This window comes from Bicyclus anynana, chromosome 19 (assembly GCF_947172395.1).
Source record: "Bicyclus anynana chromosome 19, ilBicAnyn1.1, whole genome shotgun sequence".
NCBI lineage: Eukaryota > Metazoa > Arthropoda > Insecta > Lepidoptera > Nymphalidae > Bicyclus > Bicyclus anynana.
The window spans coordinates 808,806-823,307 of NC_069101.1; the positions used below are offsets into that span (position 1 = coordinate 808,806).

A 14,502-nucleotide genomic window follows, 5' to 3' on the forward strand; every position below is an offset into this window, starting at 1 on the left:
TTTGCTAATTTGTTTTTATTAACAAGCAAAACAAAACTTATTTTTATAAGCTGCCTAGTTGACCCAGTGGTCAGTCTGTGTGGCAATTGATAATGTGGTCTTGGGTTCGAGTCCTGAGTCGAACTATGAACATAAAGGGTTTTTTCCTTTCAAGAAATTCTCAATATCCTACACCTCGAAGAGCACGTTATGTCGCCTAATCCAGTTATTGTGATTAGCATCTGATTGTCATAATTCGCAAACGAAGCATATTGCGAAGCTGAAGTGGCAATGGGCGGGGCACATAGTTCGAAGAGCCGATGGACGTTGGGGTCCCAAAGTGCTGGAATGGCGACTAGTAAGCGCAGTGTTGGCCGACCCCCCACCAGGTGGACTGACGACATCAAGCGAGTCGCAGGGATTCGCTGGATGCAGGTGGCTCAGTATCGTGATGTTTGGAAGTCCCTACAAAAGGCCTATGTCCTGCAGTGGACGTCCATCGGCTGATATGATGATGATGATGTTGATGAGTCATAATTACAGAGTCAAATGTTATAACCCTCGTCAACACAATAGAGCAACATGGTGGATCTAAGCTCTAAATGAAAAAAATAAAAAAAAAATACGTTTATTCATTAACTAAAGTATTAACATCCTAGCTAAACATACGCCGCGCGGATTCACCCGCGTGGTTCCCGTTCCTTTATAAATATGGGGATAATACGGGCTATCTAACACTAAAGGAAATTTTCAAATCAGACCACTTGTTCCTGAGATCAGCACGTTCAAGCAAACAAACTCTTCAGCTTTATAATATTAGTAATAGATAAGTTGCTAAGGCCCCTACGGGTACTAGATGAAAACCTGTAGGATTGATATCGACGACCTCCGTGGCGCAGTGGCATGCGCGGTTGATTTACAAGAAGGAGGTCATGGGTTCGATCCCCGGCTGGGCAGATTGAGATTTCGTGATCGGCCGTGGCTAGTTACCACCCTACCGGCAAAGACGTACCGCCAAGCGATTTAGCGTTCCGGTACGATGCCGTGTAGAAACCGAAAGGGGTAAGGATTTATCATCCTCCTCCTAACAAGTTAGCCCGCTTTCATCTTAGACTGCATCATCACTTACCATCAGGTGAGATTGTAGTCAAGGGCTAACTTGTAAAGAATAAAAAAAATATAAAAAAAAAGAGAAAAAAACTCTTCAGCTTTATAATATTAGTATAGATAAGTTGCTACCCCTACGGGTACTAGGTGGAAACCTGTAGGGTTAAAATTACTATCTCCTAGGAAGAAACCTGTTAATTTGCAATTATGCCGATTGCCGTTTTCTCAACAATTAATCTATTTTCCAAAGAATATTATTGTTTAAAGCTAGCTGACGCCAGCGACTGCGTCCGCATGAAATTCACTTTTTCACAAATCCCATCAGAACCAAAACTTCAATAAACAGACAGACAGCCAGACAGATAAAAAGCTAGATTGTGTTTTACTACCGTATAAACTACAAGCAATTGAGGAACATAGTTATTTTAAAATCACAGACATACTCTTTAATTTTATTTATATGTATTGATTAAACGAGTGTCCGCAGACAGCGTGGTCAAAACTCAAAAAACTAGGGCATTCATGCGAAAAATGTCACTCATTTTTTGGCGCCACGCCAGTCGTAGTCTTCAAAACGAGTGCGTTCACTCGCCGATGAGTGTACTTCACTAAATATAGTGTGAATCCTGCAATGTTTTATTTTCATAGCTTTAGTGATTATGGCAGATTTAGCTGAGGAAGAATGGGGTTTATTAAGTTTAAGTTTATGAACATACTAGAAGTCACCGCGCGGTTTTACTTGCGTGGTTCCCGTTCCTATAGGAATATGGAGATAAAATATAGCCTAAGGCACTCGGGGATAGTGTAGCTTCCCAACAGTGAAGAAATTTTTCTAATCGGTTTAGTAGTTTCAGAGCCTATTAAATGCATACAAACAATCAAATCTTTCCTCTTTATAATGTTAGTATAGAAGTGTAGATAAAACAATTGGTATTTTTGTGTCTTTTCCCAGCTTTTCATTAGCTAATCATATTTTATTTTCCTTAATTAGCTTTTTAACATTTATAGCTTGACTTTAAAAGATCATAGGCTGCCTAGCAAGCTGGTTTATTATGTCCAGATAAAATAAAATACTCTGGATACCAAATTAAGAAAAAAATCTTAATGGCAAGGCTTATCCTTTGCAGATATGCGCAAACAATTAATGAATAATTAGCTGAGATAAAAAAAAACTAGTAGAACGATAATAATGAACTATTTAAGACCATTAAAAAAAATATCAACTAGCCTATTATCTATGAGACAAACGGTTAAAGTGATACAGGGAAAATCCTATAAAGCCGCTATATCAAGAAGACGAAACCAGCAAAACTATTTTAACGAAATTTTGTGGTGAGTTATATTGATGAATGGCGCTGGAAGCGATATCTATTATTTTTTTAAATTTCTATATAACGTAACTTATTTAAACGATTATAGAGTACTGACTCGTATGTCTGTCAATTATCAAAATAAAGTAAACTTACGCGACTCAAATATAATTGCAAATCACTATCAGGCATTCCTGTATCACATTGTACACACAAAAAAAAAAACAAATACACAGTTTAAATTATACTACACCACTTTAGTTCAGTCTTAAATTAGTATACATGTGTTAACTTTTTTTTTTAAAAATCACTGATTTATTTTTTTTGATTCCGATACCATTCAAAACGGCATCGTCACAACAACTGAGTGGAACCTTGCTCTATTTCGCGGCGGCAAGGGAGTGAGGACCTCATTTTTATTAATGGTGAACTTTTCTCCGGCTGGCGTCCGTCCAAGGTGTAGGTACTAAGGCGCGCTGCCCACCGCTCGCCATTGACGACAAACAAAAACAAACTTGTACGTTACAACGATTTGTATCACCCGCTATACACATTCTTTTTTATACAATACTAGCAAACGCGCCGCAGTTTCACCCGCGTTGTTTCAGTCGACGAAACACTTTAATCGGTCCAGTCAGTCAGTTTCGGATTTGAGGAAAAAGAAGCATATATGCTAGGACTTGGACGCACTCACTCCTGACGGTATTCGAAGATGTGTGACAAACAACTTACGGTGGAAAACTGTTGTCTAGGTGCCTGTTCATTCTTATAGATAAGGTTCAACAGGGTTTTACAGGTCGCAGCTGGTCATAATAATGCTATAACACTCTGATATAGCATGTTTTCATGCTTCGAAAGAGAGAGAAGAGAGAAAAAAACTTTAGTCCCATCGCAATGAAAAAGATATCATAAATATTGCTCTTTCTCTCATTGCTATGGGACGCAAAAGAGTACAGGTATGTAGACAAAACATCTCTTAGCGCACAGCTTAGGTCGAGGTATACCGAGACTATTTAGGGCATTCCGAAAGTCGAGTATACCCTAAATAGATATACCCTAAAACACAATACCGAGGCTTTAATGTGTGACAGATATTTAGCAGCAGGTAAAAGGTTAGCTTGGTATGGACATACTATGCGAAGGGATAAAAGTCATATTACGAGAAGAATGTTGAAATTGCAAGTGGAAGAACACAACAGAGGAAGGCAAAAGAAGAGATGGTTGGTGAAAAAGTGTGTGAAAGGAGTAGTCCTATTACTCGTCAACGTATCATATTTTGACGAGTAATAGGAGCGAATGGAAGTGCTTGACATATTTTTTTGTATAAGCAAGCGCTTAGCTGCAATGCTGCTATTCACTCTTGACTTGAAGGTACCCATGTTGTAGGAGGTGGGGAAAACGAAAGCTGGAAGAGCATTCCACATCTTTGCAGTGCGTATAAGAAACGAGGAACTAAACCGCTTAGTACGCGTTCGAGGAATATTGATGACGTAGCGGTGTAGATCTCTGCGATGCCTAACAGTCCTGTGGTAGAACGGCGAAGGTGTCACAAGATCAAATAGTTCCTGACCGCACTCCCCGAAGTATATCTTGTAGAACACCGATAGACAGGCAACCTTTCGGCGATGCTCTAAGCTTTGAAGTTTAGAGCTTGATAATGCCTCATTGCCAATGAGCCTTCTACCACGTTTATCCACTGAATCCAATGCAGCAAGCTGGTATTTGGCAGAACCATCCCACAAGTGGGAGCAGTACTCCATACATGACCGACCTTGAGCTTGATATAAGGATAGAAGCTGTTCTGGTGTGAAGCACCGCTTCACTTTATTAAGGATGCCAAGTTTTTTGCCTGCAGTTTTTGCCTTAGATTCAATGAACTGTCCGAAGTTGAGTTTGGACGATATGGTTACGCCAAGAAGCTCTAAACTATCAGATATTCCTACAGACATATCCCGGAAAGTAGGAGTCAGATGGAAGGGACTCCATTTCGCCGACCCCTGTTAAGTGAGATAAGGTAAAGGTGATAATGAGATATAGAGCAGGTGTGCCGCAGTCAACAAGTGCCCTAGGTGTCGCAGTGTCACTCGGGCCGCACGACCCCATTACATTTGGCAACACCCACAGTTCCGGGTGTAACGCACTGCAAATTTGATTGCGAATTGCCTCCGTGTTACACATATACACTTTAAGATATCACGAAGACATACAGGATATTCAAACGAGAGAAGAAAGAAAATATCTTTATTACTACATAGATAGTAAAACGAGAGAATGAATATAGTATGTCCAGCTAGCTAGACCTCACACTAATTACCTTCTATTGGACTTGTATCGCACTAAGGTCACCAACAAAATTGTCTGTCGTTTTTGAGGCGGAAGAGGTAAACTCACACATCAGAAATATATAACGCCAATAAATATATCCTGTGTCCTTACACTACACACAACTATAAATTGTAAATCCTAATACACACACGTATAATTTTAACACAACGATACAACGATTCTATACACGCAGTTTGAATGAAAAATATAATTTTAACAGGGGGGTGACTTAAAGCGAGGCATGACCTATATAAGGTAGTTGGTCTGAGAACTAGACATACCTCATTTTATCATGAATGAAAGTTTAATGAAAGTGAAAAACTTTCAGCTTTTATAAACTGGCCAAGGTCTGACTACTGCAGGCTTATTCCACAACCACTTTTGATGTTATAAATATCGCATAAAAATATTTAACAAACAAAATATGCCACATAAATCCGCCGCGTGTTTACGTAAGGCCAAGCCGCGTGTGGTATATTGGTGAAATATTGGATACTCGTAATATATTGCCTCAGACTCAGGGCCGGATCTAGACGTCTAAGCCCAGGCGAGTGAATCCTTTGGTGAGCTTTTATATTGGTGAATTTCTCAATGAAAAAGATACTTGGATCAGCTTCCACATTCGCACAGATAGTAAAAGTAAAAGAAATTTTAGTGATTTTAACTATTGAAAATTATAATAATGTGTGATTTTTTAAAAAGAGCAACTATTGAGTTTATTGCCTGCCCTTCTCAGCAGAACCTGCCTTCTGAAACGGTGGTAGAGGTTTTTACAAATAGTCAAACTTGACGTTTCAAAAGTACTTGTAAGCTAAGCCTAACTACTGGAAATAAATTAATTTTGATTTTGATTTTTTTGATATTTTACTACTATTACAAGGCTTCGAATTATGAGGCCCATGTTAAGGAGCCTTGAGAAATGAAATTGAATTTGAAAATTTTCTATCTTCTAAAAAAAATCCAGATCAAAATTGAGTAGTTGGTGATGTTACACCCTGTGCCTCGGATAGGACGTTAAGCCGTCGATCTATCTTTACTATTAACATCTGATAGTAGGTGTTAATTTAACATTTTCATATAATCCCGTCAACCCGCAGATGAATAGCGTGGTAGGTCTAAGCACCATATCACTCATACAAAGAGTGAGGCATGTCCCTTTAGTTGCCTGTTAAAATAGGCTGATAATGATAAATCGCGAAATTAAGTCGGCGTCCTGCCCTAAATTCGGCACTGTCCCGACCTAGAAGTGCCAATAAAAATATTATGATCTTTTATCGCCTTTACCTAACGGTTGCCACTTCGGTAACCGTGTTACTTCCGAATGTTAATCCTTATATAGGCTGGCATAAATTCAGATTATCACAAATCCCGCGTTCTGGAATAAAAAGTTGTCTTTATCGATATGCTGCTCCTCCTCAATAACCTCCTTTAATTCAGTAAATGGCTTATTGAGATCAGATCAGCCACTGTAGAAATTAGTCTGGGGAGACAGACAAGATTTTTATAATAGTTAGTGTAGGCATAGTATAAATAACGAAAAGCACTAAAAACACGGTTACTTTGTAATCACAGACAGACATTTCAATTTTATTTGTATGTATACATGATGATATACTTCGTACTATGTATAAAGGTAACAACAAGACGCACAAACCTGCAGCTGCTCCTGCATCTCTTGCAGCACCTGCTTGCGCACGCGCTGGTCCCGCGACGCGCTCTGTGACGTCACGCACACACGCGCACGGGCGGTTAGCAAGCGGCATACACATGCACCGGATACGTACATTACATTAGCTTACAGGGGGCCTGCTTCTAAGATACTTCTTCTCTATTCGAGTCAAATTAATAATCGTAAATTTTTACTCACTAACTGACTTATTGGCGTGATTATAGGGAGCAGGTGGCGAAAGAACCCCCGTTCCGAGAGTTCGTTTAAATACAGACCAGCCAGAGCAAATTATTTAAGGAATTTTAAATTCGTACTTTTAGTAAGACGTTAAGCACCTATACATATCCTATTCTCTACAGAAAAACAAAAGTTATTCTAAAACCTAAAACCTTATGAGTCAGTTAATATATTTGCCAAAAAAATAAATTAAAATTGTTTAAGATGTATCTTACAAACAAGCCATAAAGATTAAGGTATATATAAAGAAAAAAATATTAACAAAACAAGGGATATCTCAGTTCCCATTTGGTCCCAAAAGATCCAAGGTATTCAAGGTGGGTGCTCAAATGAGTATGTATGGTGGTGATACATTACATCGGTCGTATTTACACAATGGAAACATTCAACACCTTGTTTTTAGTATAGGACACACCATAGAGGAAATAGATTATACAGTCAACCATGGTAATCACAATTTGACACAGAAAACTTTGGTAAGCAAGTTATACCAAGAAAGAGGAAAGGTAAAGAGATGGAGGGTGGGTAAAAAGAGGGGAATGGCCACGTTGAAAAGGGCGGGAGGGCAGAGGAGGCGGAGCGAGGAAGGGTAGAAGATGGAAGAGTCAAAAAAGGTAATATTAAAATAACTTGTGGTTTAACATTGATACCTCAGGTAAATGTCTAAAAAAACATTGTATGGTATATTTCTAAGAGCCCTGCAAGACTATGCTCACCAGTAGAGGATGGTGATATGTATTTTCAGGGACATCAGTACATTAGTACTTAACAGTATATATAAAAGCAAGTCAGAAAAGAATGGGTAATTGATGGTTGACTGTACAAAAATGTATTGTGGATTATGTACCCTTAATGAAAGTTCCAAGCAAACAAACGTAATTCTGTAATTTTTGTATTGACCAGGATACTCTTATTACATAAACAAACTTTTCTTCTGATCCCAGCTACAACCGAAATAAGGCATAATTTTAAGGCAGATTTTGCTAAGAACCGGCAAGCTTTTTAATTGAGAAAATGATTTTATAAACAAATCGCAAGTAAATTTTTGGGACTTTAAATATACTTGAGAGTCACTTCTCACTAACAGACTTGACCATTCAAAAGTGCCTGTATTATATAATATGCCTACTTGCAATATATGATTTGCTTTGAATTCGTAACTAAAACCATCCAGCAAACACCGTTGTTGATATATACAGAATTTTGACTTAACGCAGTCACGTTTGTTGGCTTGGAACTTATATGGAGGCTTTGATATGCTATGGGGTCACCACCACGCGTATCATGACACCTAGGGGGTGGGGTCACTGACCTTCTCCAGCTCTAGGTCAATGTCCTGCTGGTACAACGACACGTTGGGCTCAGTATTCTCTGTCGTCTGAATGTCGGCTTTTAGGCGGATTATCTGAGGACAAGATAGTACAAAAATATTTAGCTTAAGAAACATTATCTTAAGGCAAGAGAATAGGTACAGTACAGAAATAGTATCTTCATTGTGAAACAGTTGCGATTTTTAAACTTGGGGGTAGATTTATATTAAATATGTAAAGTAGGCTCTGACTCACGCAGCGGCGATGGAGCGAACTATGCAATGAGTTGCTTAGTTCGCTCCATCGCTCATTCTGATCGAATCAGAATCGAGGAGATTCACAGAAGAACCCGTCACTGACCTCAGCGAGTTCTGAAGTTGGAATGGCAAAGGGCAGTTCTGCATACCTATACCTGCAGTATTGTAATTTCAAACTGTTACAATGTTGAAATGAGGAAATTCGCAGACGAACCAAAGTCACAGACATAGCTCAGAGAGTCGCGAAGCTAAAGTGCCAATAGGCAGGCCACATAGTTCGAGTCGCTGGACGTTGGTAGTCCCAAAGTACTGGAATGGCGGAATCGGATGTTGGTGTACTAAATGGACGAACGACATAGACCGGGTTGCAGGGAGCCGCTATATGCTAGCGGCTCGAGACCGTGGGGTTTGCAAGTTCATGCAAGAGACGTATGTCCAGCAGTGGACGACCCTCCGCAAATAATAATGAAAAGAATACGTAGGTATTAATATCCATCCTCCTACATTTTATGCGTCTATGCGTCGAGTAGAGTCAATTGAATCAGTAATTCAGTAATGTAATGTTTATAACATTTTGTACCTGTTCTTCAAAGGAAGCCACAGTTTCTCTGTGCCTCGTCTGCAGCTCAGTCACATAAGAGATGTGCTCGGATTTCATGTCCTCCAACTGCTGCTGCAGCTTACGATTGATCTGCTTCAACGTGCTCTCTACCGGAGTGGATGTCTGCACACACAATACAAGGATTATGTATACCTAGAACTACACAGTTACTTTATTTGTAGTAGAAATTAGTGTGAAAGGAATACCAGCAAAATATTTTTATTTAGACCTGCAAAACTGCAACAATTTGTTTATTTACTACCATATTTGATAGGGAGAACAACACAGGCAGAATAGGTGAGTGTTGTCATGTAATAATGGAAATCATTAACCCTACACGAGCCACAAGGCCCAGGCTCTGCTCATTGTTTTTTCTAAGTGACACACGATGGACCGGGTACTATAGCCAGCGAGCATGTCAGATGAGCTATATGACTGTGACTGTGAGTGAAATGCTGAAGCAAATGCACCTCAATGTTGAGCGAGCTGAAGTCGACGGAGCGCGTCCTGCGCCGCGCGTCTCCCGCGGCCGGGTCTGCCAGCTCGCACGACCCAGTTGGCGACATACGCGAGCGGGCGTGCCAGACGTCCTCGGAGTAACTGTGAATAGACGGAATAGAGAGATTATTATTAACTGTCCGAAATATATAGATTGTTAAAAAATAGTCTACTAAATATATATTTATACTATACTAGCGAACCCGGTCAAGCTTCGCTTTGACTTTTGTGCACTTCTTCCTTACCCCTACCTCTACCTACCCTACCCTTACCATACGCCTACCCTAATCCTACCGGTTGTCAGGGTGACATATCTGTCGTCATAACCTGTACCTACTACGCAGGCGACGACCAATTTATGTGATTTGTATGTGTTTGTTAAAGCTTTTACGTCATTAAGAAGGATACGTCCGATCCTACGTTTCGTAAACAAAATCGCACTAAAATCAATACTGCAATGTAATGGTGAAGGACAACGGGCGATATTAAATGAGAAAAAACGCGATATATTATATCAGTCAAAACCTCATTAAATTCAACTTACCCCTTTTTCCTGAGCAGCATTAATGAAAAGACAAAGATCAGTAAAATTTCAAACTCACTTTAAATTATATTATTAGATTGCAACTACAACCATTTGTGCATAGTATTATTATATTTTAGAATTTAAGCTATTGTGAGTATTATTCATATTAATTTATTATGAAATATTATGAAACAATGCTAAAACTCTCGTGATCTGAGTATGCCTGACTAATTTAGAGCGCATACGGGGCCCATAGTCATGAGCTGGTTTTTGCAACGCGGCACGATCCAAACTGCGCGTTGTGGTTGAGAGGTGGGGAGACGATGTATCACGTGAGTTTTAGTCATATTTCATAATTAATTAATAGTATTATTCTACTTTTAAATACAAACACTTAAATCATACCTTCGTTCCATATCTGAACATTTCTTCTCAAAGTAAGTCCTTAAATTTTCCATTTCTTTCTCATGTTTGATACACAACTCTTCCCTCAACACGTCGATATCTGCATTACCTGCTTTGACAGAACTCAAAAGTTCCCTCAACCGTCTCGACTCAATCATACCAGCTTGTTTATCTTGATTCATCTGAATCTCCAGCTCTTTTATGTCTGTGTCAAAATCTACCCTCACTTTACCAATTTCATCACTTAGAAGATTAATTAAGTTTTCGCGCAATTTATTCTTTATATTTTCCTCTATACCTTCTATGTTGTTCAATATTAAAGTAACTTTATTTTCAAATCCAGTGAAATCATCAGATGAACTAGATCTTAAATCAGATTTCGAGTAGTTCACAGTGATCTCTTCTCTATCCATGTCTTTTTCGCCATTCGAACTTTGTAAGGACGTAGTGCCACTCATTAAGGCTGAGTAGTATTTGGTACCGTCGCCTTTCAAGAAGCTTTGGTATTTGATGAAGTCAGAAAGGTGTGCCTTAATAGTGTCATGGTCAGATTGTGACCTTTCGCCTATGACGTGTTGTAGGCTCTGTACTTCGTTAGTGAGGTGGTCATTCTCGCGTTTGAGGTTTTCCTTCTCGTCGACGGAATGCTGCAATGAGACCGTTAGTTCCTCAATTAGATGGTCACGTTTTGACAGAGCTTCTTCCAAATGCACAAGCTGAAAGCACAGATAGTAAGCCTGTAGACACATTTAAAACACAACGTCAGAATACAGAAAAACGATAGACATTGATATGACTTGTAAGCCAGCCTCATACATTCTTGAGTTTCAACTCCATCAATTGAACGAGAATTTGTTGCCATTGCAGCATTGCTGTATTTTCGTCTGAAAGGTATAATTGCTTGCAAAATATGAAACTTAAAACCTATATGCAAGCTCTATCATAAACAGCTCTATACTAAAGCCATACTTGATGTGCACTGTTTAGCAACAACCAAATTAAAATGGAGTATGCATTTCACACTTAATAATAATTATAATTAACTTGTTCTGAAATCAATGAAAATAAATTTAATTATTGATTAATAGTAGTAGAAAAAGTAGAAAAATAAAATATACTTAGTTATTGTATTGTTATTAACATTTTATATAACAGTAATACATAAATAAATAAGTTATGAAATGACATGCATTTTCTACTTTCATTTCTAATTTGTTTGTTGGTAAACAGTGCACATCAATTATAGCACTATGGAATACTTTGGCTTTTATTTGGTTACTTAGTAAAATATACATCTATTGGTATAATACTAGTCTGGCTAAAGTATGACTTGTTATTCACAAGAGCTCAGTCTATCTTTTTTTGTAATCTGTGCACAACATAAAGCAAAACAACCAAGCACAGGTAAGAAAGTAAGTACTTCATTGTAGGCAATGGACATCCTTATTATTATAAATTAGAACTTAAAATCTCTCTAAAAATATTTTTAAATTGTTAACAGTTTTAATCAAATGACAATATTACTTTTTTATTTTTAGTGCAAAGGAGTAGATAAATAGTAGACAGAAAAAGCAATAGACAACTGATTTGCATCCTGTTAGTCAGTATTATTTACAAATTGACAAATAAGTTGAGGCTGTAATTTCATGCACAAAATAAGTTTATTCTTATTTGGATTGAGTACATCTGCAGTCACCAATTTATACTTGGATGGTCTTGTCTTTTTAAACAGTCCTTGCCTTAGATATAATATATATAAGCATAGATTTACGATTCGGTACAAGAAGAGTATCTACAGTCCTTGCTCTCTTTTTTAGAGTAAAGTGGATACTCTCTTTCTTTTCTATTTCTCTGTCTACAAGATAAACAAAAGTTTGTCTATGTTTTTAAATATTTTTTAATACAACAAGTGTTAAATAAAATCAATAAAATCAATAAAGCACACCAAAGAAATTATAAATTTTTTAATAAATAAATATTTTTATTTAGGATCATAGAAAAATTTACATGAATGCCATAATTAATAAAGTATTTTAATTCACAAGGATAATGGGCATGCAATCAACCATTTTACTATACAATACATTAATCATGCAAACATAACATGCAATAGGCGTTAGGATTACAAGTAAAGTAGCATAGTACACTAAGGTTAGACAAATAGACACATAGATTAGACAAATAAAGCAACAAGACCCATCAAACATCAATACCTTTGCATTAAATTCCTCACAAATAGTTTTATAATCTGTGCTCATTGTTGTAAAAGACATTGTCTCATCTGGAATAAAAGATTTGGGTGTTCCATCTTTGCTACATTTTTCCTTCAAGTCGTCCTCAACTATTATCTCTTCTACTAAAACATCTTGTTCTATCTTCTCACTCTCCGTACTGGGTGTTAAAGATTTGTCTGGGGTACACTCTTTTGAAGGTGGTGTAACATCTTCGAATACTTCTTCAATCTTAACCCCATCATTCGCACCGACCAAGCAGGGTGATAACAAGTTCTGAAATACTGGCATATGCTCTAAAGTTGGTCCAATAATATTACTACCACTTGGTGGAGGACCAAATATAATTTTTGCAGCTTGCTCAGGAAACTTACGAGCTGCCTGCCCTCTAATGTCTAGCTTTATAACCTCGTCTGAACCAGAACTACATTGTTCAAGGAATTCTGGACTTTTTGCACTTTTTTCTGACGATAGGCTGGATTGCTCTGGTAAGTTTGTCCCATCAGGGTTTTCATTTAAGCTAATAGAATTGAGAGAATCTATATATTCACTCCTCGGTGTGTCTTGAGGACTATTAGTACAAGATTCGGCAGATACAGGTTTACTTTTTTGTACATCTTTAGATGTGTCCGAGGATGTCGCAAGTATGACAGGACTTTCTTCACTTATATGATTATCAGATTGATTGGTCTCTAAGTTCCAAGATGTACTGTGGTGGGATGAGTCTTGCAGATTTGGGCTGAGTGTAGCATGGCATATCGGTGGGTTTAAAGTATTACTATTTTTGGAAATATTTTCACTTTGATGTTTCGTTAAGTCTTGTGATCGTGACGGACCGGGTTCTGACTCAGTGATGGATTCCACTTTGAAAGGAATATGCTCGGATATCGATTCTGTCGTAATAACATCGCTATCGTGGGATACATCGCGATCCACTTCCTGCTCACTTTCTCTCGTAACAATTTTCAATTCTGTATCTTTGACTACGGTTTCTAGAGTAGGAATTTGCTGTGAATGTACGACATCCGGAAGGAATTGCTAAAAATATACAAAAAATTTATAAATAAATCTTCGAAATTTCGTAACTTCCATAAACGCGCGAACGATAACTTTGAATTTGTATGATCAAAAATGCGGGACCGTAATTGATTAAAACCCAAACTTTACTCTTCAAGTATGCGGAGATATCGAAATACCCCTATCCTTTTCGTATAAAAATAACTTTACGAGAATAATGATTTCCCCCGATACAAAATTGAGAGAAGTAATGAAAATGTAAACTGTTACCTTATTTTCCGACGATTGTGGTTGATCTTTTTGGGTTTCATCCATAATTTATTAAAATCATAGTAATATCGTCAAAGTAATACATAAAAAAGTCAGTAAACCTGTCGCCAAGACGACGTTTTTTCAAACAAAATACAACAGACAGAACAACACAAACGCCAGCGCCATTTAAACTAGCACGTTCCTTTCATCACTTTTACTTTGTTTATATAAATGCCATAGAAATGTTCAGAATCATTTCAATGAAGAATATATATTTTATTTATTGATCTCATATTTTAATACAGTTATTAACATAATACATTTTTCATTATGTCTTTTAATATCCTGATTAGTTTTTTTTAAACCAGTATTATTTTCCCGTATATATATATTATCGTCGAACGAAACGTTTAGGTGTGTAATTGGCGGATAATATATTAGGTACACATTCAAAAAACAATTTTAAGTACTTAGCAATAAGAGTAAAATTTTATTGCAATATCAAGAATAACCAAGCTTAAAGGAGTAATTTATCCGAGAACAAAGGAATGGCGGGAAATTTCAAATGTTTAAAGTTACGAAATGATTTTTATCGCTTTAATTAACTCAAATGCATTACTTACATTACATAAAATTATTAACCGACTCGTAAATCTATGCTTTTCACATATATATAATATAGGTTATATTCAATTAAGTGGTTATATTTTTTAAGAAAATCACTTTCGAAATTTATTCGTATAGCTTTTTGCGACAGAGCTCGCCCGGGGAAGTATTA

General features: G+C 37.4%; 1 protein-coding gene across 5 annotated transcripts in view; it reads right to left on the bottom strand.

Moving 5' to 3' along the window:
- The window catches only part of LOC112053101 (centromere-associated protein E), a 59,094-nt gene extending 45,184 nt beyond the window's left edge, over positions 1-13,910 (bottom strand). For 3 of the 5 annotated variants that reach the window (XM_052887448.1, XM_052887447.1, XM_052887449.1), the window contains exons 1-7: positions 13,743-13,910; positions 12,438-13,493; positions 10,225-10,940; positions 9,266-9,395; positions 8,775-8,918; positions 7,940-8,032; positions 6,376-6,438 (exon numbers count right to left, since the gene is read on the bottom strand). In XM_052887448.1, the coding sequence (XP_052743408.1) occupies positions 6,376-6,438; positions 7,940-8,032; positions 8,775-8,918; positions 9,266-9,395; positions 10,225-10,940; positions 12,438-13,493; positions 13,743-13,787 (2,247 nt within the window). In that variant the 5' untranslated portion in view covers positions 13,788-13,910. The remainder of the gene's footprint in view (positions 1-6,375; positions 6,439-7,939; positions 8,033-8,774; positions 8,919-9,265; positions 9,396-10,224; positions 10,941-12,437; positions 13,494-13,742) is intronic. The other 2 variants (XM_052887452.1, XM_052887451.1) reach the window with 2 other exon arrangements.
- Between the last annotated feature and the right edge of the window lie 592 nt (positions 13,911-14,502).